Source organism: Onychomys torridus, chromosome 22 (assembly GCF_903995425.1).
Source record: "Onychomys torridus chromosome 22, mOncTor1.1, whole genome shotgun sequence".
Lineage (NCBI taxonomy): Eukaryota > Metazoa > Chordata > Mammalia > Rodentia > Cricetidae > Onychomys > Onychomys torridus.
The window spans coordinates 30,498,174-30,524,779 of NC_050464.1; the positions used below are offsets into that span (position 1 = coordinate 30,498,174).

Consider the following 26,606-nt stretch of genomic DNA (forward strand, 5'->3'; position numbering starts at 1 on the left):
GAAACGGCGCTGGGAGGAAGTCAAGGCAGGTGGGGCAGGGTAGAGGGGCCGCGGTCGTGGCGGAAAGGGCGGTAACATCCGGGTACGTGCGGCGGGCGCGCTTCCGTCCGCCATGCCTGCTCTCCCGGTCGCCATGCTGAAGTGCGAGATGACGGGCGGCCAGGTGAAAGGTGGAGCGGCCATGCTGGCTTTGCGACGTGGCGGAGGGAGAGCCTGACGTCTGGCGCGTGGCCCCATGGTGCTCTTAGGCTTCCTCTGCGGTTCTCCGCCAGGACCGAGGACGCAGAGCCTGGCCACAGCGCCCCCCGCACCACGAGGGCCCTGCTGGGCTTCGAATAGCGCGACAGTCCCTTTTTCTTTAGTGATGTCTAGACATTTGGGGACCGAGAAGTGAATTGTTCGCACTTCCGGCCTTAAGCTAGGGTTGATGAGGGCTAATGTGGGGAGAAGTTGAGAGCCAAGTACCACTTGACCAGCAAGAGTATTTTTGAGCCCGGGGAAAAGGACCCGATTTTGTTTGTTTTTTGTTTTTCGAGACAGGGTTTCTCCATGTAGCTTTGGAGCCTGCCCTGGATCTCACTCTGTAGACCAGATCTCACTCTGTACCCCAGGCTGGCCTCGAACTCACAGAGATCCGCCTGGCTCTGCCTCCCGAGTGCTGAGATTAAAGGCGTGCGCCACCAACGCCCGGCTCAAGGACCTGATTTTTATTGGAGATCCTGCCGGAGAAATTTGGTTGTTGGTTTTTTAATATATGATCTAGATCAAGCTACCATGTCACTTTGAAGCTCAGTTTCCTCAATTGGAAAATGCGACTCATATTAACACCTTCCCTAGGCGATGGTGGTGGCACACGCCTTTAATCCCAGAACTCAGGAGGCAGAGGCAGGTGGATCTCTGTGAGTTCGAGGCTAGCCAGGTCTACAGAGCGAGATCCAGGACAGGCACCAAAGCTACACAGAGAAACCCTGTCTCAAAAAACAAACGAAAAAGAAAAAGAAATACATGAATTGAACTCAGTAATTAGAAGGACGATGTGGGGGAACTACATTGTACATAGCCTTATAAAAGGGAATGACTGGGCTCGAGAACAGGGTTCCTGGGTAGACAGACAGCTTGCCTGGCATGTATAAGACCCTGGGTTCCATCCCCCTGCAGAGGGTGGGAGAACCCAAAAGGAAAATGAATGAAAGCATTAGCATGGAAATTGGCTTGCAGGGGAAATAATTTTGTTGAATATTATATCACTGCAGATTTATTGAGTTCTTACTATGTGCATTAAGGGTATTTATTATAAGGTAAATTAATCTATAAAATACCATATAGATCAGCTGACTAATTTAACTCTCAGGTGTATCCTGAGCTTTGTTCTACCCTAAACCTAAAAGTCAAATGCCATCACTTAATGGGAAATTGTTAAGACATAGTCAGAAAAAGGGGATTTCAAACCACTTAATGGCATCACATACACTTGGCCACTTTATGCTGAATTCATCTCATGCTGATGAACCTTGCTAGGACTTGACACAGCATCAAAGTTAAGATCATTATGGTCTAACCTGAACATAGTGGAGGCCAACATGCTGAATGTTGTTACGGTCTATATAGCCCTCAAGTCAAAGGGAGTGGTAACCAGTTACTTTCCAGCTTTTTGCCCAAGATCAAGCTCAGAGTGAATGGTAGAGCCATGCTGAAGCCTTCAACTTAGGGTAGGATGGTTGCCCACAATTTCCAGATAACTAGTACTTTGGTTGGTGAAAAGCCCCTGTTTCCGCCTCTGGGAATCTTACCCACAGGGTGATAACAAAGAGCTCAGCTATAGAACCAATTGAAGAGTTTGGCCAATATGATTAAGTTGTTCAGTTGATCCCGCTGCTTTTTCCAGTTTTTCCTTCGAGTCCTGTGCGTACAGAAGTAGTCATGCAATTATTCTTACTGCTAGAAAGAATATAAACAGCACCTTTCTTTTCCTCCGTAGTATTTGGGAAAGCAGTACAGACCTTATCACGAGTGAGTGATGACCTGTGGCTAGACCCATCTGAAAAAGGTGTAAGTAAGTCCAGTTAAAAAGCAAGGTGTGATGGCACAGGCCGTAATCCCAGCACCTGAGTGGCAGAGCTCAGCCAGCTACACAGTGAGTTTGAGACCAGTTTGCACTATGAGAACCTATCTTCCAAGCCAAAATAAATTTAAAAAGTGATTGATCATATATTAAAGCGGGAGAAAAGGTTTAAAAGAGCCAAATCCAAGGACACGGGTGGTGGGCACAATCCCAAGCGCTTGAAAATCCAGAACCTGACAGTTCCAGGCATGCATTCCCAGGATGGCTGAACTGAGTGGTAGGTAGCTTCTCCCCTTAAACAAGGTCTGAGATAGTCAGTCCATCAGGGCTCTTTCCTCTCCCCTTCCTACATTACAGTCACTATGGACATTTCCAGCTTTACAGTTTCAGTTTAGGATTATAGAGTTTATAAATATATATTCAGTATAGACACAAACGTAGGTGCCCATGTGTAAGTCCAATGCACTTGGTTTCATCTAAATATATTTGTGGCATCATATTCATAATAGGATTAATTCAGGATAGAAGTTGTTTTTCTCTAAAATAACTAACTTATTTTTCCCAGCTTGCTCTGAGATCTGTGAATTCCTCTCACTCAACATATGGCTGCGTCCTGTTCTCGACTTTGTTTTTTCAACATTATCAGTGGTCACCCTCAGCCACGATGAGTGATATTGGCATACCCATGAATTTAAATTGCAAATTGGCAATAAAGGTAAACACAGTTGGTTTTCTCTTATATGGGAGAAATACACCTTTTGTAGGACATAATAGCTGTACTGTAATTATTCCAATGCCATCTGTTGGGTTTTAAGAAGTTAATGGGGCAGCCATACGAAGTATGAGTTTAATGTATGCAATGTATTTGTGTTGCAGTCAATTCTGCCGATCTTTAGGTGTCTGAATTACCTTGAAAGGAGTGTGGAGAAGTGCAGAGTGGTCGCCAGGTCGGATAAATGCAGAGTTGTCCTTCAGTTCTTCTGCAGGCACGGTAGGTGCCCTGGAGCAGTGTGCAGACTTACTGTGAGGTGAGGTAGGGACAGGTATGGAGTGTGACAGCAAGGCCACCTGTCTCTGCTGTACTGGAAGGTGGCTGCCGCTCTTCCTTAGTGCTTCACTGCACAAGTTGGTCTGCATGCAAAACAAAGGAGATTTTAAAAATGTCCAACTGGGAAGATGGGTCAGTATGTATTATATAATATATATGGTTGGAGAGACAGCCCAGTGTTTAAGAGTACTTGCTGCTCTCCCAGAGGACCAGGGATTGATTCGTAGCACCCACGATGTGACTTGCAACTGCCTTTAATTTGGGTGCAGGGGATGAAATGCCCTCTTCTGGCCTCTGCGTGCACTACATGCATGTGTTACATATATACACAGGCAAGCAAAGCACTCATATACATAAAATTAAATAAAACTAAAAAAAAAAATCTAGCTGTGTGTTGGTGGTGCATACCTTTAATGCTAGCCCTCAGGGAGGCAGAGACAGGCAGATCTCTGTGAGTTCCAGGACAGCCAGGGCTACACAGAGAAATTCATGTCTCAAAAACAAAACAAACAACAACAACAAAAATCTAGGTATGATGACACATGCCTGTAGTTACAGTGCTGCAGAGGAGAAATAAGCAGATTCCTGGGGCTCGCTGTCCAGGCAGCCTAGCCTGCTTGGTGAGCCTCAGACCAGTGAGAGGGGAGAGGGTGCACAGGCCCTGAGGAATGATAACTGAGACTGTCATCTGGTCTTTTACACTTACACACACACACACACACACACACACACACACACACACACCACAGGACCCCTACACAAATGTCCAATTGAATCTGAATTGGTTTTTCTAGCTGGATGTGATGGCACACATTTCTGAACTTAGAACTGAAGTGGCTGACACAGTAGGATGAGATAGAGGCCTGTGCAGCTATATAGCTAGTTTCAGGCTCTCAGTTATAGTGAGATATTGTCTCAGAAAAATGAATTCGTAGCTGGAACATTGGTCCAAATCCTCTTGGTTCAGGAATGGTCTTACAGAAGGTGATTAGATCATTAGAATCCTAGTCCTTTTATTTTTTTAAATTTATTTACTTGTATTTTATGTACAACACTATTTTTCTGCATGTATGTCTGTGTGAAGGTGTTGGATCCTCTGTAACAAGAGTTGTGAGCTGCCATGTAGGTGCTGGGAATTGAACCCGGGTCCTTTGGAAGAGTATCAAGTGCTCCTAACTGCTGAACCATCTCTCCAGCCCCTAGAATCCCGTGTGTGTGTGTGTGTGTGTGTGTGTGTGTGTGTGTGTGTGTGTAAGATTTATTTATTATGTATATAGTGTTCTGCCTGCATGTGTCCCTGCAGGCCAGAAGAGGGCGCCAGATCTCATTACAGGTAATTGTGAGTCACCATGTGGGTGCTGGGAATTGAACTCAGGACCTCTGGAAGAGCAGCCAGTGCTCTTACCCTCTGAACCATCTCTCCAGCCCTTAATGACATATTTTTGTTTCAGTGTGTATTTATAACCCTTACATTTTCTCTATAAATATGAATGGTGTAACATTATTTCTCCTGTCTCTGAATCTAAATCCATGTAATAGCAAATCATGAAAAGAGAGAACTTAAAACAGCAACAGGACTGAGTGTCACAAAATGAATTCTGCACCACTGCTTGTCAGCTTTGTGGACGAACATGAGCTCCAAGAGCCCGTCCCTTCTGCCATGTATATTAGGGGTGGCTTTGCCCTCACGCCACAGGCTGCTGTGAGGAGAAAGTGAGGTCTCCCAGGGACAGGCACAGAGCCTGATGCAGAGTGAGTGCCTGTCAGCCATAACTATTAGTGCGTCCTCCTCCTCCTTCCCTTCCAGGTGAGTTTCCAAGAACCAGCTGTTCAGTATCTGAAGTGTCTCAAACAAGCTATTCCCAGGAAATAATTCGAATACCGGGTTTAGTGGTGTGAGCCTATAATCCCAGTACTTGAGGAAGTTAGAGGCAGGGGGTCGGAAGTCCAAGGTCATTCTTAGCTACATAGCAAGGTCCAGGCCAGCCTGGAATACCTGAGCCTCTGCTTAAAACAAAAGCAAAAAATAAAAGAAGAATATTTGTGATTGATTCATTTAAGATGTTTTTATAGGGTAGTTCTATTATACAGGATGCTTTAAGATACAAAGAACAGCTGGGCGGTGGTGGCCCACGCTTTTAGTCCCAGCACTCAGGAGGCAGATGCAGGTGGATCTCTGTGAGTTCAAGGCCAGCCTGGGCTACCAAGTGAGTTCCAGGAAAGGTGCAAAGCTACACAGAGAAACCCTGTCTTGAAAAACCAAAAAAAAAAAAAAAAACCAAAAAAAAGAACAGAAGTGGGGGAAATCAGCCAATTCTGCTCAGTAACATTGGCTCAGGGAATGTTTGAAGTTACGCTGTGGCCAGGCTGCCCCAGTTGCTGCTGCTGCTGGTTCTCATGCCTCCTCTTCCTCCCTTGTCTCCCCTTCTTCTTTTCCTTCTTCCTCTTCCCTCCTCCTTCCTCTTCCCCCTCACCTTCTTTGTCTTCTTCCTCATCCTCCTTCCTTTCCTTCCTTCCTTTTCCTCCTCTTCATCTTTTTCTCTTCCTCCATAGAGTTTGATTCACAGCATACAGTTTGATTCACAGCATACAGTGTCAGCACCACCACAACAAAACTTGTAACAGTGACTTCCTCCAGCAGCAGCGACAGATGCCTCTTCCACACCAGGAGCTTCCTAAACCTTTGCCTTGTACATCCCTTGACAAAAGTGCTTGACTTTGCAATGACCTAGACCAGCCTGGACTCCACCTGGTAGCCAGGGGCTAGTGTTGTCATCCACTTGGCCAACTGCCATATCTGAGCCACACTCTACGGTACAGGTTTAGTCGGAGTCCGGGAGCTGGCAGGGAGGCAGGACTCAGAGGAAGGCCATGGGGCATGGACGATGCTCCAGACTCGGGCTACTTCTGTCTAAAGTGGCCATGATTTGCAAGTTATGCAACTTTATGCTGATCAGCTGGTGGAGAAACCTTGTTCAAGTTCAGTTGAGAGAAGTCACCTGAGAAGATAGTCAGCTGCTGGAGATACAGATTGAGACTTTGGGGGCGGGGTTAAGAGTTAGTAAATGCAATTTAGCTCTGTTAGAAAACAATTGCCCAGACATGAGCTGCTACTAAGGACTATTCCCTTCACTCTGGTCATAGACAGGGTGGGTTGCCAGACTTGTGCTAAGAGGGACAAGACTATGGTCCTCCTAAAGATTCAGCTCACCTGTTGAGGCTTCTCCCAACCCCCTCTTTTCCTTTTGCATTGGCCACAAAGTTGCTCAGCATGAGTTCTTCAGAGGGTCCCTGAAGAACTGCTCTTCACGGAAGTTCTGTCCCAGCTCAAGAGACAGGCCTGCACAGAAAGGGGCTTCCGATAGGAAGGGTTCAGTGGGTCCAGAGAAAACGAAACCCTGATTCAGGCGCACACACTCGTGAAAGTGGAGCCTGGAGTCTTGTGGGGTTTGTTGTAAGGTAGCCTGCAGGTGTGCTGATGACTTCAAATTGGTTAAAAACCCTGACTAACCGACCACCTTTGAAGGTGTCACTGCCTTTGAAAGCGCTTGCTCCACAGATAAAGCAGCTGTGCAGTAATGCTGGCTCCTCAGGTCAACTGTTTTAGCATCTCAGAGCCACTGAGAGAAGTACTGAACTGTATATAGGTGATTTCTGTTTCTTTTATTTTCCTCTTCTTCTTCCTCTTCTTTTTCTCCTTCCTCCTCCTCATCTTTTTGTTTGTTTATTTATTTATTTGTTTATTTGTTTGTTGAGACAGGGTTTCTCTGTGTAGCCCTGGCTGTCCTGGAACTCACTCTGTAGATCAGGCTGGCCTTGAACTCACTGAGATCCACCTGCCCCTGCCTCACAAGATTAAAGACATCCGCCACCACACTGGCTCACACCGGTGACTTCTAAAGTACACCTGACAACTGCAGCAACTTCCATGGAGGGTTCCTTCCCAGCTCCCACCATGTCTGCACCTCAGCAGAAGTGACACAGAACTATTTCTATGGCAGGGGAGATTTGTCCACTTTGGAGCTTAGTGCTTTTCCAAAACAGCAGCCCCAGTGCTTTCTTTAAAATGGGTCAGATGAGACCGGGCTTGGTGGTCTGTCTCTAATGCCAGCTCTTCGGAGGTAGAGGCATTAGAGCTCTGTGAGTCAAAAATCTCCAGGCAGTGAGCTCTGGAGGTCAGCCTAGTCTATACAGTGAACCCCAGTCAGGGCCAGTCAGGGCTCACACTGCTGCGTGTAGCAGTGGACAGTGGAGCACACACAGGTAAGCCTAGCCCACAGGAGGCTGAAGCAGAAGCGTCTTCAGTTTGAGGCTAGCCTGACCTCCAAATGAGTACCAGGAAAGCCAAGGCTACATACCAAAATCCTGTCACACACACACAAACAGCCAGATGGTGAGTATATCGTTCCAGAGTTTTGAACTCTGAAATAGCTTCTCTCTCATTTTAGCCAGAGAAAAGCCAGTGTCCTTCAAATGGCCCATACTGTTGTCCAGGGACCGAGAGCACTGGAATGTTTCCTGGGATGAGTGTTCAGCTCCACACAGCCTATTGTTTTACAACTCAAAGCAACCAACCCTGTCGGTTTCTGAAGGGCTGAAGGGCCAGCAAGATGGCTCAGCCAGTAAAGGCTCTTGCTGCCAACTCTGATGACCTGAGTTCAGTCCCTGCACCCATACGGTGGGAGGAGTGAACTGAATCAACGTTGTCATTTGACCTCCACACGTATGCCATGGCACACGAAACCCCCAAAACAAACAAAACAAATATTGAAAAAAACTTAGGGGCTGGAGTGGTTAAGAGTGGTTAGTGGCATTTGCTGATATTTCAGTAGACAAGTTCATTTCCCTGTGCCCACATTGGGCAGCATAAGCACCTATAACTCCAGCTCCAGTGCATCCAATGCCCTCTTCCAGCATCCTTGGGCACCTACATGGACATGCACATACATACATACAAATAAATAATAAATCTTTTTTAAAAATAAAAAGATCTGAGAGCACAGGTTTGGTCTGATTCGTTCTCTGTTGGCGTTACAGAATTAACTGGCCTTCTCAGTGAGAAATCATGCCAGGTTTAGAGATTAGTAAAGGAAAAACTTTATAGCAGGTGACTGGTTCTGGCCAATGCACAAAAGGGAACCAGCCCTCAACAACAACAACAACAACAAAAAAGTCCCATCAGCTTACGTAGTTTCATGGCCTCAAGTTACACTTTGCACAATTAAACATGTTTCACAGAGACAGAAATTCCAAGGTTTAGCTGTTGGGACAAATGGAGAGATTTAGATTTACAGTGTAAAATACTGTGATAGTTATCCTAGAGTACAACAAGGCTGCTTTTCCAGGGAAGCTGATCACCAAGGTCGTCCTGCCTGGCTGGGAAGAATTATTCAATTTCTGCTAAGAGAACCTGAAATTAATAATGGACCAGAACTTGCTGGTGACCCTGACCCAGTGCTGCCCACTTTGAACTGCACTGTAGAGGCATGCTCTTTGATACGGGAATGGGCCTCATGGCCAGCTGTGTGCTTTGTTATGGGAGTAGGGCCTAATTGGAGGCAGTCTTAGTGAACACATCTTGTTTGTTTTCTTTTGTTTTTTGAGACAGGATTGATCTGTGTAGTCCTGGCTGTCCTGGAACTAATTCTGTAGACGAGGCTGGCCTCGAACTCACAGAGATCCACCTGCCTCTGCCTCCCGAGTGCTGGGATTAAAGGCCTGCACTACCGCAGCCCAGCTAGTGAACACATCTTAACAGAAACATATACTCAGCAAACCTACACTTCAGTTATATTCAAGTGTTTCCTTTCGGCAGTTTCTATAGAGCATGGTAAGTACTACCTATCCTTGAGTGCTCCTTTGGCTAAATTCTACTTAGTGTAACTTAATATTTCCTAAGCAAGTTTGGCTGATTTTTTTTTTTTTTTAATTTTTGAGACAAGGTTTCTCTGTATAGTTTTTTTTGGTTTTTATTTGTTTGTTGTTTTTATTTTTGTTTTTGTTTTGCAGCTGTCCTGGATCTCACTCTAGACCAGGCTGGCCTCGAACTCATAGAGATCCACCTGGCTCTGCCTCCCAAGTGCTGGGATTAAAGACGAGCACCACCACCGCCTGTCTTGCTTAGTAGATTCTTTTTTTTTTTTAATTATTTATTTATTTGTATTTTATGTATGTTGATGTTTTGTCTGCATGTATGTCTGGAGTTACAGACAGTTGTGAGCTGCCATATGGGTGCTGGAAATTGAACCAGGGTCCTTTGGAAGAGCAGCCAGTGCTCTTAACCACTGAGCCATCTCTCCAGCCCAGCTTAGTAGATTCTTTATAACCTCAATTAACCATCCCAGCTTCCCCTGTATTGCTACTTCAAGCTCCTAAAATCATCCCTCTGTAGTCAAGAGTTGCCAAATTATCTGCAGCCCTTCACTTCAGAAGTTGGAATCTTTTTCCCCACTTTGAATCTCAAGCTTTTAAAAAATGTATATGGGTGTTTTGCCCACATAGATACATCCATACATGTATCATATATATGCAATGCCTTTGGAGGCCAAAAGGGGGCATCAGGCCATCTGCAACTAGAGTTATGAATGGTTGGGTTATGGCCATATAGGTGCAGGACTTCAACCCTCTCGTCTGGGAGAGCAGCCAGTGCTCTAAACCACAGAGCTGTCTCTCCAGCCCCAGCTCACTACAGTCTTACTTTAACAGCAACAATGGTCTGCATAGGTTCCCAGCCTAGGCCAGTCAGCTTAAATGCTGCCTCAGGATGTCTCTACCAACAGTAGAACAAGCCAAGGATAGACTTCTAGAGTAGACCATGTGGCCTTAGTTACCCTTGTTGCTCCCACTGAGGCCACAGACAGACAACGAGCTCACCCCAGATGATCCTTCATAGCTAAGCTTAGGGCAGACCTCAAGAACCTCTTAGTAAAATCATAAGAAATAACAGGTGTTTACTACACAAGGAACACAATTTCAGAGTGGTTTGTTATGCAGCCAAGTTAACAAGACCTGGTAATACACAGAATGTACATATTTATTAAGTTAGTAATTGCTGGATGTTGTGGTGCACACTTAGCACTTGGAGGAAAAGGTAGGGTTACAAATGTCTGAGTCTACATAGTGAGTTTCCAGCCAGCCAAGGCTGTCGTTAAAACCATCTCAGTCAGTCAGTCAGTCAGTCAGTCTTATTGTTATTCAGCAAAACAAAAACAACAACGAACACCTAAGCTGAGAAATGTGTCTGGTTTTATTATTTTTTTAAGATAAGACCTGACAAGCTCTGGCTGGTCTAGAACTCACTCTGTAGTCCAGGCTGGCCTTGAACTCACAGAGATCTGCTTGCCTCTGCCTTCTGAGTGCTGGGATTAAAGGCATGTGCCACCATGCCTGGCAGTTTTTAAAGAAATTTTAAACTTTAGAAAAAAAATGTGTATGTGTGCATGAGTGCATACATTAGTGTGGTTCAAACTAAAGCCATCAGATTTGGTGGCAAGCCCTTCTGCCAGCTGGCTGAGCCATCTCTCTGGTTAGATCTTTTGATTTGTACTGCAGTATCATGCTGCCTGTGGGCTACCTTGTAGAAAGCAGCTGAAAGACACCTGTATCCTCATGGGCTCTATACTTGTTAGAACACTGTAGTCTTGAGAAGTCACTTAGCCATACAACCTGCGGTTTTCTCTTCTGAGCTTGAGTCCCTCCCTCCCCAGAAGGGCTACAGTGAGGACGAGAAAAAAATGCATGTAAAAATGTGTCCTAGTGTCTGGCACACAGAGCACCCTAATCTGAAAGTTGGAATCTAAAAGCCCCCAAGTCTGATTTTCAGATTAGGGATACTCAACTTATAAAGTCTATAGAAATAGTCCAAAAAAAAAAAAAATCCTTCTAAATTAGAAACACTTTTTTTTTGAGCTGAGGATTGAACCCAGGGCCTTGCTCTTGCTAGGCAAGCGCTCTACCATGGAGCTAAATCCCCAACCCCAGAAACACTTTTAAAGAATATTTTTATTTTACATGTATGACTGTATTGCTCGCATGTATGTACACCACATGTATGTCTATGTGCCACATGTGTGCCTGGTTCCCTCAGAGGCCAGAAGAGGGTACTAGATACCCTGGAACCAGAGTTATAAAGTTGTAAGCTATATGAGGGTGCTGGGAACTGAACCCTGGTCCTCAGCAAGAACAAGTGCTCTTAACCATCTTGAGCCATCTAACTAGCCCCTGAAACACTAGGCATTTAGGACAGGAATGCTCAGCCTGTATTGCTATTGCTCCTAAAGTCAAAAGAAATCACAGACCAGATTTAGATGTCTAACTGCCAAAGTTCCTATGAAGTCTAGTCCTGAATAAAATATTCAAAAGGAGAGTTGTAGCTCTATGACCTATAATACCAGTGAAAGACCCCCAAGGGAGATCTTCCCTCAGGAGAGAACCCCCGAACCCAAGGAACACGCCGAAACCACGGATCAGATGCAAACAGCAAGAGGGTTTATTTAAATGCACAGGTATCTCTCGGAGGACTTGCGCGCCTTCCCAGGGTAAAGGGGACTTTTTATAGGATCCCAGGGGCAGAGGCGCGGTTACAGAAGCGAGAAGCATAGTTACAGGGTTCCCATTGGTTGATTCAAATAAGGCCAGGGTGAACTTGGGGACATATCTTTAATTTTCAGAAATGTGCTGTGTGTGGCCGACCTGGCCTTGTCTAGGGTACAGTGGCTATTTTCCAAGCCCAACTGTTTATTCCCCAAGGCCAGGTGTTCGACCATAGTTCTCTCTCCCAAGGCCGGGTGGCGGACCACAGTTATGAACTCCTGTTTTTCTGGTGCTTGCCTTGCAGAATGGCGTTTCTTAGGCCAAGTTATTGGGACGGGGGGGGGGGGGGGGGGGGGGGCTGGGGGGGGCTTTCACCAGTCACTGTGTCACACACATTTAAGGAGTTTCTTTTCAGGGGCTAGAGATGTGGCTAAGTTTGCAGAGTGCTTGCCTATCATGCAAGAAATCCTGGGTTTGATTTCCAGTATGTGAGCATGATGGTGAATGCCTGTAATCCCAGCACTTGGGAAGTAGAGGCAGGAGGATTAGGAGTTGAAGGTTATCCTTGCCTATGAAGTTTGAGACCTCTGGGATGGATGAGACCTGGTCTAGTTTGCTCAGAGGATGTGACATGTTGCTCTTTGTCCACTAGGGGGCAACAACACATTTCATTAAGGCCACATTCCACTGCAGGTTGTACGCACCTGCCACACAAGAAACATTAATTTTATTGCTTTAATTTAGCTGTGAGAGGCAGGCTTTTAAAGCCTGTTCACTTTGCATTTACAGTTATTAAGAGGTTGCTTTGTTCTCTTTAAGGTATTAAAAGAACGCACAATGTGTATTTCCAAGACAGCCAGCCCCTGAAAATTCTCTTTGAAAAGAGCATGTGTGCCAATATCCTGATGATTAGACCAAGGTAACGGTCTCCTGACACCTCTTCCTCTTCTGAGCACAGCGTCCTCAGGCGGGGAACGGTTCACCCCGGAGCTTTTCTGTCTTTTTAAAGATGCTTTTCTAGGTAAGGAGAGAGAGAGCCATATTTGTCGGGGAAAGGCTGCTTAGTCATTCGGCTCAGTCGCAGCATGGACTATTAATTAGCATGACTCTGGAGCAAAGTGGATCTTATCTTGCTGCTTTTTTAAATTACAAAAGGAACCCTGTTACTGCAGCACACCCAGTTTACTAAAGAATGACAAGGCTGTGAGGCTTGCTCCTCTGCCACCTTCTGTCACTCTCTGTCAGCAGTGTCTGACTCTCCCTGGAGCACACATCCTACCCTTCCCCACCCCGTGTGTGTAAATGCACATGCTATCGAACATGTGGAGGTCAGAGGACAACATGCTGGAGTCAGTTCTCTCCCGCTGCCACATGGGTTCTGGGGGTGGAATTCAGGACAGCAGGTTTAGTACGCAAGGGCCATGACTACTAGCCATCCCTCTGGCCCCAAACTTGCCTTCGAGATGTAAGCTGTTGGGAGGGTCTTTCCCTATCAGTCCACTTCGTTATTTTGAGTAGTGTGGTTTTTTGTTTGTTTGTTTGTTTTTCCATTATGTGTCTAAGCTGTAATTTCCTACTCATTACCCTTACAGGGGAACATTTAGGATTTAGGTTGCTTCCCAATTTTTGCTGTCAGAAACACTGCTGAATAGTATCTGTTCTGAAAACAGAATAGTATCTGTTATCTATTGCTGTGGAACAAATTTTCCCCAAATGGAGAGCCTTCACGAGTCAGGGTTTTACTCTGTTGAAATAGCTGGGTCTTATCTAGGTAGCCTGGGGTCTAGGTTTCTCCTGAGTTGGAAGACAGGTACCACTGGAGCTACAGTGAGCGTCATCTGAAGGCTCACCTTGAGGGGGCACTGCCGCACGAACTGGCATGGCTGCCGGAAGCTCAGGGAGACCCGTTGGCAAACACGCAGGTTGTGCCCGAGAGGGGGAGCTCCCAGACCAAAGCCAGGCCCTCTCACTCTGGGGAACTGCCACCTCCTTTATCTAGGAGTCTAGGTCCAGTCACACTCGAGAGGGGAGGAAGGGCCACCACGTTCAGGGAAGTGGGGATCGCCAGGGCCGAGGTACCGGCTGCCCATCAGAGCCCTAGAAATGGGGTCAGTGCCTCAGCGGAGGCTGAGGACACTTTGAATCCCCTTGTGTTCTGACAGCTCGGTTGTCATCGTCTGAGGAGTTTATATCATTTTCACTTTCACCAGAAGTGCAGGAGTCTTCTAGATAGAGGACATAACAAATCTTTGCAAACTTTGACAGCCTCATAGGTAAAATTGTTGCCTTTTCATTGTTAATAGTGAGTCTGAGAATTCTATGTTTATTGGCAGGGTTTTTTTTTTTCTGTTTTTTTTTTTTTTAGACTTTTGAGACAAGGTCTCACACTTGAAGTGGGCCTTGAACTTAAAAGTCCTCCTGCCTCGGCTCCCACGTGTCTGGAGTCTGAGCACCGGCTGGACTTCAGCGCGTACAACCTTGCCTGGCATGTCTCCTCCCTTTCATTTGCACATCCGTGTCGCCATCGTTTTTATATCAACTTATTTGGGATCTTGTGGTCTGGGGTATAACCCAGGGACAGAACTCTTGCCTAACACCCACAAACCTCTGGGTTGACCCCATAAACACAAAAGAAAGAAATTATTTGGTGTTCCAGCACATGGAAAGTTGAGGCAGAAGAATTGAGCTCAAGTCCAGCCTGGGCTACACAGCAAGACTCGGGCTCAGAACACACTTGTTTGGCATTTGTCTAACACCTCCCTTTAAACAAGGGAGAAGTCCCCAAATGAACATGATAGCTGTTCCTGGCACCCTGGCATCAAGATACTCTGCTACTCTGTCTAGCGTCAGGCTAACAACTAAGCGTGCATAGATTCTAAGAATGTCATATTTATCTAACAGCACTTCAAGTTCAAAAGGACAGCAGAACTTGCAATTCTTCTTTGTTTTGTTATAATGTAACTTTATTTTAAAACATTGTATTTTTTGTATATGGGTGTTTTGTCTGCATGTGGGTATGTGCACCACATGCATGCCTGAACTCCCCTCAGAGGGCAGAAGAGGGTGTTGATCCCCTGGAACTGGAATTACAAAGAGTTGTGAGTAGCAGTGTGGGTGTTGGGACTGGAACATGGGTCCTCTGCAAGATCAGCCAGTGCTCTGAACTGCTGAGCTGTCTCTCAAGCACCTACTATACTTTTTTTGCTTTTGTTTTTTTGAGACAGGGTTTTAGTCCTGACTGTCCTGGAACTCGCTCTGCTGGCCAGGCCAGCCTCAAACTCAGAGATCCGCCTACCTTTGCCTCCTCCTGAGTGCTGAGATTAAAGGCGTGTGCCACCACCTGCCTGTCTTTATTTCTTTAGTATTTCATTTATTTTTATTTAATGTGCATTTCGTGTTTTGCCTGCATGTATGTCTGTGTGAAGGTGTCAGATTCCCTGAAACTGAAGTTACAGGCAGTTATGAGCTGCCATGTGGGTGCTGGGAATTGAACCTGGGTCCTCTGGAAGAGCAGCTAGTTCTCGTAACCTCTGAGCCCTCTCTCCAGCCCTGGCACCTATCTTTTGAAACCTCATAACCCACCCCCAGTGACACACCTCCTTTGACAAGGCCACCCCCCTAATCCTTCCCAAACAGTTCCCCCAACTGGGACCAAGTGTTCAGATGCCCAGGACTTATGGGGCCGCCTCAGTCCAGACCATCACCTGGGGCTCTGACCCAGCGGGGCTCAGCTGTCTTCCATTCACTGTCTCCCTTTGCAGCATGACCCCATGTTCTGCTCACACTGCAGCTTCTGCATGTTTTCCTGAGCCGGCACTACCATCCCACACGTCCTTGATTTCTTTCTTTCTTTTTTTTTTGGTTTTTCGAGACAGGGTTTCTCTGTAGCTTTGGAGCCTGTCCTGTACTAGCTCTGTAGACCAGGCTGGCCTCGAACTCACCGAGATCCACTTGCCTCTGCCTCCCAGTGCAGGCATGCGCCGACACCGCCCGGCACGTCCTTGATTTCTAAGCTCTCTTAGTGGCCTTCAAAGGCAGGTAGAATTTAAAACCACTCATGGTAAGAAAGAAGGCAGACCTTTGGAGGAAGTTTTCTAACCCCAGGCCTGTTTATTTCCAGAGTCACGATTTGAATGCTACTAAGGTTAAAGCTGGTTTTCAAATAACGTCAATACATTTCTTCACATTTTACAGATTGCTGGCTGAGGCCATTGTTCTTCTAACGTCAAATCAAGAGGAGGTCACCTTTTCTGTCACTCCCGGGAATTTCTGCCTTAAGAGTTCGAGTGGGGGATCCCTGGGTAAGGGGATGTCTGCCCTGTGTGAGTCTGCTTCCTGCTTCTCAGGACTCCACAGTGCCCAGAGGAGCTTCCTAATGAGTGGCTGCAGCTGTAGTTGACTAGCCACCCTCTGATCCTGCTGCAACACTAGCTGCGGCATAAGCCTTCCTGTGGAGGGGAAGCATCTTCCATACTTGAGACTGCACACCCCAGGATCCTGGGTGATGCATTGCGGCACAATATAAAAGAGGCAGGGCAGGGTGTGCACGCCTTTGATCCCAGCACTCAGGAGGCAGAGCCAGGTGGATCTCTGTGAGTTCCAGGCCAGCCTGGGCTACAGAGCGAGATCCAGGACAGGCACCAAAACTACACAGAGAAACTCTGCCTCGAAAACCAAAAACAAACAAAAAAATAGAATGTTATTTAGCTCTAGAGAAAAATGAAATCACAAAATTTGAAGGAAAATGGATGGACTTAGACCGTGTGATATAGTGAGGTCCGTCAACCACAGAGGGACAACCACGTGTTCCTCCTCGTATGTCGTCTCTACAGTATAACATATAGATGTGCATATGTAAACATGTATGTGTGGTACAGCACTCCTACATTCTCAGTCTTTTTAGGTTTTCTGTACTGTCATCTTAGTTCACTCCTTTTCATCATTTCCTGATATTCCCTTACATGGATGTGGCACATTTTCTGTATCCATTGGCCATTTGACGAACCCTTGGCTTGTTTTGCTTTGTGACTTAGGAAGTTTGCTGCCAGGAGCAGCCATATACAAGCCTGGGTGTAGACATCTGTTTTCTCTTGGACATAGATTTCGGAGTAAAATTGCTGAGTCATACCGTAACTTTCCATTTAGCCTTGTGGAAATGGCCAGATGTTTTCCAGTGGTGGGAATACCAACCATTTTATTACCCCCAAGCAGTGATGAGGTTCTGGTTTCTCCACTCCCTTGACAATACTTGCTGTTGGCCATCTTTGGAGCCTGGTAGGTAGGAAGTAGCTTCCGGTTGTGGGTTTGATTTGTCTCCTGAACGTAATGACATCCAGCCTCCTAGGGTTGCCATCATATACCTTTGGAGAACTGTCTGTTCGGACTCGCGCCCTCTCCCCAGGATGATGTCATCCAATTACTCTGCCAGCCCTTTAGCACACTATATGAAAGGCAGATACTTTTTCCAATTCTGTAGCCTGAGGAATCTGTGTAACGGGCTTTGTCTTGAACCTGTGATCCGATGCCTCCCTCTTTCTTCTGTCTGCTTCCTCCTTGGCCTCTCTTTCCTGTGCTGAGCGTTGAACTCATGGTGGGCTCACACATGGTGGGCAAGCACTCCACCACGGGTCTCCAGGTCCTCCCACCCTCTCACACCAGCTCAGTCTGGCTTAGAACTCACTAAGTTGCTTAACTCACTGGCCTTGAACTGGTGGTAGTTTCTCCTGCTGCAGCCTTCTAGATGCTAGATTATAGGTATGATGGCTTCTAGCCATCTTTTTAGCTTTTATTTTGAGACAAGGGCTAAGTTGCAAAATTGGCATTGAACCCTAAGTTCGCCTTTTAAGCCATATTTTTCTATTCTAATTTAGTCTGATTACCTTTTTTTTTTTTTTTTTTTCGAGACAGTTTCTCTGTGTTGCTTTGGAGCCTGTCCTAGAACTCACTTGGTAGACCAGGCTGGCCTCGAACTCACAGAGATCCACCTGGCTCTGCCTCCCGAGTGCTGAGATTAAAGGTGTATGCCACCACCGCCCGTCTGACAGGTTTTAAATTTTTAACATTTTAAAACAACATGGGATATAGTTCACTAATAAACTATAACTTGTTTTTACATGTGAACTATATTATAGTAGTCCCTTTAAGAATTAGCTTTATGGGGTTGGGGATTTAGCTCAGTGGTAGAGTGCTTGCCTAGCAAGCGCAAGGCCCTGGGTTTGATCCTCAGCTCCACAAAAATAAATAAATAAATAAATAGCTTTATGATGTATAGCACCCCAGGCCTGTAATTTCAGCACTTGAGAGATGGAGGCAGGGAGGGTTAGGAGTTCAAAACCAACTTTGGTCACATAATGATTTTGAAGCCAACCTGGGCTACATGAAACCCTGCTTTACTAAAAACTTTAAAAAAGGTTTGTTGTTACAGTATTCTGGTTATTTTTTGCTGACAGAAAGCCATCCCAAAACACAGTAACTGAGACAGACAGTCCTTTCCTACCCCTCGGGACTCTGCAGGCTGATTAGACTCAGCTGGGCAGTTGCCACTTGAGGCCTCCTGTGGTTAGACAGTGTGAAGCTGGAAGCATCTGAAAACCTAAAGGCCACACTCAGGGCAGCTGCTGGGACTGGTTTGCTATGGGCGTGGCTGAGCTTTGCCTTTCCCTGATTAGACCAGGCTACCCAGACTCGTTGGGCAGGGTACCTTAAACCTCACCTTGAATAAGAGCAAAGCCTCCCTGGCTATGATTAACTCACAAACTCCGTTTGTGCCAAACATTAGCACATACCTCTTGTCCAGTTTTAACCTTTCTTTCCCTACGTCAAGCAGATTTAAGCAGTTCTGTGCACAGTGAAATGTCTCTCGGCCCAGAAGAATTTGACTTCTTTCAAGTTGGACTTGATACCGAAATAACATTTTGCTCTAAAGAACTAAAGGTAAGCAAATGCTTCTGCCGAGGTCAAACTCCAGTTTTCCTTGTCCTTGTAAAGGAATGATCCCCCTTTCTGCTCTCTCCCACAGGGGATCCTCACCTTCTCCGAAGTGGTGCGCACGCCCATAGCCATCTACTTTGACTTTCCTGGGAAGTAGGTCCCCAAGAACTCTCCCTGTCTTTCCTTTTGTCACCAAAACAAAAGCCTTTGGAGCATGGTTGATGTCACACCCCAGGCCTCTTCAACTTGACTAGCAACATTTACCAAACGAAAAGTTTCAAAGATGCCATAACATGGCGCTTTAAAATTGGTAATTGGACCAGATGTGGTAGCGCATGTCTGCAGTCCTGGCATGTGGGAGGTGGAGGCAGTGGGATCAGGAGTTCAAGGTCAGCTTTGGCCACACAGTGAGTCTGAGGCCAGCAAGTGCTATGGGACCTTGCCTCAAGAAAGCAAAAGTGAGGAATTTGGTACTTTGACGGAGAATGTTAGTTCTTCTGCAACATGAAACACTTGACTGGCTCCCGACAAAATTGTCTAATTAGGAAATTATGAGGTGCTCAAACACATGAGCTCTGTGTAAGACTCTAATGTAGTTCAGAACTAAAACTGAATCAGATCGATTCCCTGTGGTTGCTAAGGGCTTCCCAGCTCTTAGGACTACTGGCCCATGAAAACATGGACGGAGCGCCTGCTGTCTTTATCCCTTAGCTGGTGGTACTTGCTGACATGTTCCTAATACTCTCAGGAATGAGCATGGTTTGTGCTGATTGTCCTTGTAGACCGGTTGTTTTGAGTGTTGACGACATGCTCTTGGAGGCGAACTTTATCTTGGCCACGTTAGCGGATCAGCCAAGCAGAGTGTCTTCACCACAGTCACTGTGTCTATCCCAGGCACAGAGAAGGTGAGGCTGGAAGCTTTCTCTCTTTTTTAATATCTAGGGGATGTTGCATGTGCTGCCACACATCTGTGAAGTCAGAGGAGAGTCAGAGGATGCCTCTGTGTCAGTCCCTGCCTTCCTCTGTGTCAGTCAGTCCCTGCCTTCCTCTGTGTCTGTCAGTCCCTGCCTTCCACTGTGCTTTGTGTGCACAAGGTAGCTAGTCATTCACAGTTGGCCTGTGAACTGGACATTCTCCTGTCCTGACATAAGAGCATTGGGGTTGCAGATGCACACTGCCAAGTCCAGCTTTTAACAGGTTCTCAGGGTCCAAGCTCAGGGCCTCCCACTTGTGTAGTAAGGGCTTTACCTTCATGTTGAAACAAGTGAGTGAACCATTAGATCAGAGTTTTCTTTTCAGACAGGGTCTCTCTACATAGCCCTGCTGTCCTGGAACTCAATATGTAGACTAGTTGGCCTTGAACTCTCAGAGTTCACCTGCCTGTGCCTCCCCAGTGCTGGGATTAAAGGTGTATATTACCACAATTGGCTCACTGAAGTCATAGGCCATGTGCCATTTTAAATCCTATTCTCTCCATGACATACATATTACAGACATGTTCTAGTGTCATGATTTATGATTTGAAAACACACATTTTCATGACTTTATAAAACTTGATCTAGGGGCTGGAGAGATGGCTCAGAGGTTAAGAGCACTGGCTGCTCTTCCAGGGGTCCTGAGTTCAATTCCCAGCAACCACATGGTGGCTCACAACCATCTGTAATGAGATCTGCTGCCCTCTTCTGGCCTGCAGGCAGAACACTGCATACATAATAAATAAATCTTAAAAACAAAACAACAACAAAAACCATGGCCACGGCAACTTCTGAAAGAGAGTGTGTAATTGGGCTTATGGCTCCAAGAGTGAAGTCCATGATGGTTGGTAGCAGGAACAGCTGGGAGCTCTCGACTTGACCCACAAGCAGTAAGCAGAGAGTGCACTGGGGTGGTGAGAGTCTCTTAAAGCCTCCGAGCCCAGCCCTGTGACACAGCTCCCCCAACAGGCCACACCTCCTAACCCTTCCCAGACAGTTCCACCAGCTGAGGACCAAGCACTCAGACAGATGAGCTTGTGGGGCTGTTGTCATTCAAACCACCACAGAGCCTGTCAGCACAGCCCATGGCCCAGGCTGCTGAACTCAGGTCTGTCCGGGCATTTCCAGGTGACTGGACACTTAACCTTTCAACAAGCCCTTCTGTCACTAGACTGCTTAGCCACACCTCTCACCATCGCACGCTGTCTTAGTTCCGTGAAAACGTATTTCCCACTAAACAACTCCACCCAATCCGTCTCAATACCCCAGGCTGGACCCCACACAGTCAAATACCCAAGTGTGTCCAAGCCAAGCCAGCCAGGCCCCAGAGAGCATCTCGAGAGCAGCACCCAAAAGGCTGTTTGCCAAGGAGCCTCCGGACAGCAGCTCGGCAACAGAGACCAAGAGAGCCAGTGCCAACCAGGACGACATCTCTGAAGTGCCTGAAAGTGTCATCAGTGACGCGGAGGAAGGGCCAAGCCCTTCACACCTCAGGAAGGTAGGAGAGTGGTGCTAGGCGGCCATGTCAGCCCGGTTCTCAGCATCCATCCTGATGCAGACCCAGTCAGGCCACCTGTTTGGTGAAGATGCTCTTTCAAGTATATTATATACTTTGAGGAAATTCATCCATCCCTCTACCCTCCTCTCCCTCCTGCTAGTCTCCTTTCCTCTAGTTTCTCCTCTGCCGTCACATCTGTATGTGTCAGATATAATCATATATATGGTGTACTGTATCTGCATATATGTGATCCACAGGGAAACATGCAATCCTTATTTTCCTTACGATGATGACCTCCATTTGCATCCATTGTCTGGCAGATTACATCATTTCATTCTTTTTTTGTTTTGTTTTGTTTTTCGAGACAGGGTTTCTCTGTAGCTTTGTGCCTTTCCTGGATCTCACTCTGTAGCCCAGGCTGGCCTCGAACTCACAGAGATCCGCCTGGCTCTGCCTCCCAAGTGCTGGGATTAAAGGCGTGCGCCACCACCGCCCGGCCTCATTTCATTCTTCTTCATGGCGGAATGAAATTCCATTGCACAGATGTGCACACTTCTTTCCCCACTCATCTGATGATGGGCGGTCAGGCTGACTATCAAGGTGGCTACTGTAGGACAGTGCAATGAAATGGTGTGCAGGCGTCGCTCGGGGCATGTTAAAGGTCCTAGGGTTATACACGCACAAGTACCTAGGAGTGATATGGCTAGGGTGTCATACGGTGACAGACATTTCTAGGGCTTACGTTGTCTTGGAGAGAGTCTAATGTAGCCCAGGCTAGCTTTGAGCTCCTTATATAGCCAAGGATGGCCTTAAACTTGTGATACTTGTGTCTTTCCCTCCCAAGTGCTAGGATTACAGGCACATGCCACCATACCTGGGCTTTTTGGTGTTCAAAAATAAAAAGCTTGAGCCGGGCGGTGGTGGTGCACACCTTTAATCCCAGCACTCGGGAGGCAGAGGCAGGCGGATCTCTGTGAGTTCAAGGCCAGCCTGGTCTACAAAGTGAGTTCCAGGAATGGCGCAAAGCTACACAGAGAAACCCAGTCTCAAGACAAAACAAAACAACAACAACAACAAAAAGAACAAACTGGGTCACACATGCATCTCCTTGCTGGGTAGTAGCGGCACATACCTTTAATCCCAGCACTTGGGAGGCAGAGTTCTAGGACAGCCAGGGCTACACAGAGAAACCTTGTCTTGAAATCTGCCCCCGCCCTCCCACACACACACAAAAAGTGTGACCATGGGTAAATTCTTCCTAAGTGTGACAACTGACCCAAGTGTGTACAGGTATTCTCTGCAGTCCTGTCTGCTTGCTGTAGCAGTCAAGGGAGTGACAGGTTTCCCCAAGTCTGCAAACAGCATGTGATGTCAAACTTGAAAAAAATCATTGCCAAATTTATAGTTCAAACTTTGTTTGCTTGCTTTTAGGTTTTATATATGTGTTAGCCTGTTTAAGTGTGTGTGCCACATGTATACCTGGTGCCCACAGAGGTCGAGGTGGATCTCTTGGAATTGGAGTTACTGATGGTTGTAAGCCCCTATGTAAGTGCTGGGAACCAAATCTGGATTCTCTGCAAGAGTAGCTGGTGCTCTTAGCTAGAGTCAGCTCTCTAGCTCAGTCTTTATTTAGTTTTGAGTTAGGGTCTCCCTACATATCCCTTGCTGTCCTGGAATTCACTATATAAACCAGGCTGGCCTCAGACCCACAAACTCACCTGCTCCTTAGTTCTGGGACTAAAGACCTTTTGTTTTTATGTGTATGTGTGTCTGCCACATGTGTGCAGTACCCAGAAATCAGGTGTCAGATCCTGTGGAACTGGAGTTACAGGCAGTTATGAGCCACCCAGCTTGTGAAGAAGGGAACAGAACTCAGGTTGCAAGTCTCCACTCTCTCCACATGGTTCCAGTTTGCATTTCTCTGATTGCGAGGGAAGTCGAATAGCTTCTGGGAGCTGAACTTGGGTCTTGAGAAGAACAGAAAGGTGCTCACCAGCTGCGCAGTCTACACTCCTGTTCCTTCTGTGTGCTCACTGGACACACAGGCTCGCTCATAAAGCCACTACCTGTGGTGTTTGCTGCACCCACTTACACATCTTGCATTGGTTTTGTTGTCGTTAGTTTTGTTCTTTGCCATGCAAAGCATTCTTTCCTTCACATGGTACTTTTTTTTTTTTATTTCAAATGATCTTGAGTCAGTTAGAAAGCTTTCCTACACAGGTTAAGAAATCCACCCCTTTCCTCTTTGTTTACTACCCACTGAGAGCCATCTGGAGTCTGTCTTCGTGCATGCTGTAAATTATGTGTCTAACTTTGTCTTTCCAGAACGGCTATGCAGCTACTCTCTAAACCTTTAAAATTACAGCCTGCCCTTGCCCGGGCTCCGGTGTCTCCCTTGCCGTGTTGGAAACCTGGTACACTTGTGCCAGTGTCTGGACTTGCTGTGGCCGACCCCCAAGTCCCCTCTGCCTTCACTGCCTTTACCACCGGCCTCTAGTGTGGTGGTCTGGTGGGTTTTTGCACTTATCCTTTTCTACTCTCGAACATTTACTTGTGGTTTCAACTTCAGGAACAGCTCACCCACCTCCATACAAAATGCCTGTTGGCATCTGGTCTACTTCGCACTTCCATTAACTTAGGCAAAGCACCTAAGTTATGCTGCCCACCTGTAACCAAGCAATGTCTCATATTGCCCAGGTTTGCCTCAAATTTCCTTCGCAGTTGAGGATAGACCCATTGTCTCTATCTCCCAAGGGTTAGGATGTACCACCACACCCAGCTTGTTCCTGTGGGAAGTTGATAGTGAAGACAAGGTCTCACTATGTAGCCCAGATGAAAACTCCCAGTCCTCATGCCTCAGCCTTCTGAGTGCTGGGAGTTAAGTGGGCAGCACATCTAGCTTCTTCATAGGGGTTTGTGTATCTACTGTGACGTGTATTCCTGGCTGGGGAGGGAGCACCTGCTAGGAATTCCAACACTTGTGAGGGTGAGGCAGGAAGATTGTGAGTTCCAGGCCAACCAGCCAACTTTAGAGATTCTGTCTCTAAATAAATAGTGAAGGGTGGGGGTGGGAATAGCTCAGTTGATAGAGTGCTTGCTTAGGATGCCCAGGCTTCTGGGTTTGATTGTCAGCACTGTAGGAGCCTGGTGTGGTGGTGCACATAGTGAGTCTGAGGCCAGCCTGGGCAACATGACTGCTGCCATAGATGTTTTCTCTACGGTGTGCACTGACTACAAACGTTTGTGTGCACACCTATTCTGTGTGTTGACTGTCTACTTTGATCTGTTGTCTTCTGGCTCTTGTTGGGTTCCCCGGCATAGTCAAGACAGACAGAAACGGCCTGATTTCCTCCCCAGGGCCAGTCGTTGATTCTCGTGTCCACTGCCCTGAGTTGCAGCCAGAGGCAGGCATCCTGCTTCCTCCCTATGCCAAGGAAGGTGTGGTGCAAATACTGCTTTCTTTCTTTTTTTTTTTCAAGACAGGGTTTCTCTGTGTAGTTTTCATGCCTGTCCTAGATGTTGCTCTGTAGACCAGGCTGGCCTTGAACTCACAGAGATCTGCCTGCCTCTACCTCCTGAGTGCTGTGACAAAAGGCATGTGCCACTGCTGCCCTGCTGCAGGTACTGCTTTCTTAATGTGTGTGTAGTGTGTCCATGGAGGACTGAAGGTGTTGGAGTTACAGGCAGTTGTGAGCCTGTCCAACACAGGTCCTAGGAACTGAACTCAGGTCCTATGAAGGAGAAGCCAACACTCTTTTTAACTGCTGAGTCATCTCTGCAGCCCCTCTTACTGTTTTTGTTCATGCCTCTGTGCCTTAAGACACTTGTGACCTAGGGCCAGGAGTCTCTCCCCTTCCTTTGCTTTGTGGTGCTGGAGCTGGAACCCAGGTCGCTGCGGCGTTAGCAGAGTGCTCTACCAGTGAGCCCAGCCTTCTTCCCTCTGTGTGTGCATGGTTCCTGCTGGACGCAGGAAGGGTAGTTAGCCAACCAGAGGTTTTTGGGTTTTGTTTATTTTGTGTTTGTTTTTTGTGGTTTTTCGAGGCATGGTTTCTCTTTGTAGCTCTGACTGTCCTGGAACTTGCTCTGTAGACCAGGCTGGCCTTGAACTCAGAGATCCACCTGCCTCTGTCTCCTGAGTGTTAGGATTAGAGGTGTGCACCACCATGCCTGGCAACCAGCATCAGATTTTAAGACCAGGCAGACATCAAGAACAAGGGCAGGTGGCAAACAGCACTCAGCCCAAGGCTGAAGCAAAGTCAGGCAGTGGTCAAACACCAAGAGAAGCCTGGATTTTGTGGCCTCAGAGAGTGCCATGACATTACCGCGAGCTCCTGCACAGGGCCAAACACCGACAGAAGGCTGCTTGGGTCATCTGTAGCCTCAGGACCTTGACCTTGGCCAGCAGTTGAGACTGCCTCCAGCTGAGCTCAAGGCAGCTGCTGCTCTTTAGCAGGTGACCAGATTTCCCTGCAGGAAGTCCTCTCCAGTTCCAAGGTCACAGTGTGAATGGTCCTCACAGGGGGCCAAGCACCAGGGTGTTACTTAGCCCGCCCTCTCCACTCCTAGGCTCACAGTCTCATTCCATCTCCCAAGCCAGGCAGTCAGGTGTTTAGCCCACCTGGCTGGTAACATCAGCTGTGCAACCTGATTTCATCACTACCTACCTGTGTGGTGGGGGCTCAGGGTTAGTTAGCCCATGGTGGGGCTACTGTCCTGCCCACCACAGCTAAGCTGGGGCTGACTGGCAGGAGGGGTCAGAAGCTGCTGCTGCCACACCTGCAGAAGGCACCTTCTCTCCAGCCTGGGGAGGTGCTGAGGTCGGAAGCTTAAGACAGGGTGAGAAGGATCATGAGGAGACTCTGAGTACAGGCAGGTCTGTGACAGAGAAGCTCCCCTTCAACAGAGCAGCAGGGCCTGGGTGGGGGTGGGAGGTCGGCTTCAGCCTGTAAGGGCAGGACAGATACAGGGTCAGGAGTGGAAGGAGACAGCTAGTCACCCCCTTTGCCTGCAGACTCCTTGGCTTTCCCAGTCCTGGTGGACGTTTTTGTAGCTCCAGGAAAGGTCACAGTGGACCACCATTCACAAAGGTCCTGGCTTGGGCTGCTGACGTCAGAAGAAGCTCTTGCTCTAGAGAGTTCAGTTGATAATGGTGTCCATGATTCATCACCATCAAAGACAGCAGCAGCACCTGACCCCATTCCCAAAGCCTCAGCTGGACTCTTTAGTGAGCAGCAGCTTTGTCTTCAGAATCAACTGCAAGCTGTTTTCCCTTCCAGTTTTCCTCCATGTTCTTTGGAGCAGTTTCTTCTGAGCAGCAAGAACACGCCGGCCACCCTTTGGACAGCCTGGCAATAGCAAGTGACAGTGAAGAGGACGTGAGAGATGAGTGTCCATAGCCTGATGCTCAGAGATAGCTGCACTGGGTGCTGAGCCCTGGCCCCTTGAAGGCCAAGGGAGAATGGAGCAGACACTACAAATCCATTGTGCCACATGGGGACAGAGTTAGGCACAGGAATGAACATATCAAGGTTCTTTGTTTTGGAGACAGGGTTTCTCCGTGTA

General features: G+C 47.2%; 1 protein-coding gene across 1 annotated transcript; it reads left to right on the forward strand.

Annotated features, from left to right (window-relative positions):
- Positions 1-122: 122 nt before the first annotated feature.
- On the forward strand, positions 123-26,606 carry Rad9b (RAD9 checkpoint clamp component B). Its single transcript, XM_036172260.1, has 11 exons — positions 123-170; positions 1,979-2,049; positions 2,628-2,777; positions 2,939-3,053; positions 12,462-12,561; positions 15,837-15,943; positions 18,469-18,575; positions 18,661-18,725; positions 19,355-19,477; positions 20,816-21,044; positions 26,321-26,606. Exons 1-11 carry the CDS (start codon positions 134-136, stop codon positions 26,438-26,440), a joined length of 1,224 nt encoding a protein of 407 aa, XP_036028153.1. The 5' UTR covers positions 123-133; the 3' UTR covers positions 26,441-26,606.

What these genes read in the sequence shown, in the direction of transcription:
- Rad9b (XM_036172260.1), top strand. Translation starts at nt 134, where the DNA reads ATGCTGAAGTGCGAGATGACGGGCGGCCAGGTGAAAG. An exon ending in TCAGTTCTTCTGCAGGCACG is followed by an intron (nt 3,054 to 12,461) that starts GTAGGTGCCCTG and finishes GTTCTCTTTAAG; the next exon opens with GTATTAAAAGAACGCACAAT. An exon ending in TTCGAGTGGGGGATCCCTGG is followed by an intron (nt 15,944 to 18,468) that starts GTAAGGGGATGT and finishes TACGTCAAGCAG; the next exon opens with ATTTAAGCAGTTCTGTGCAC.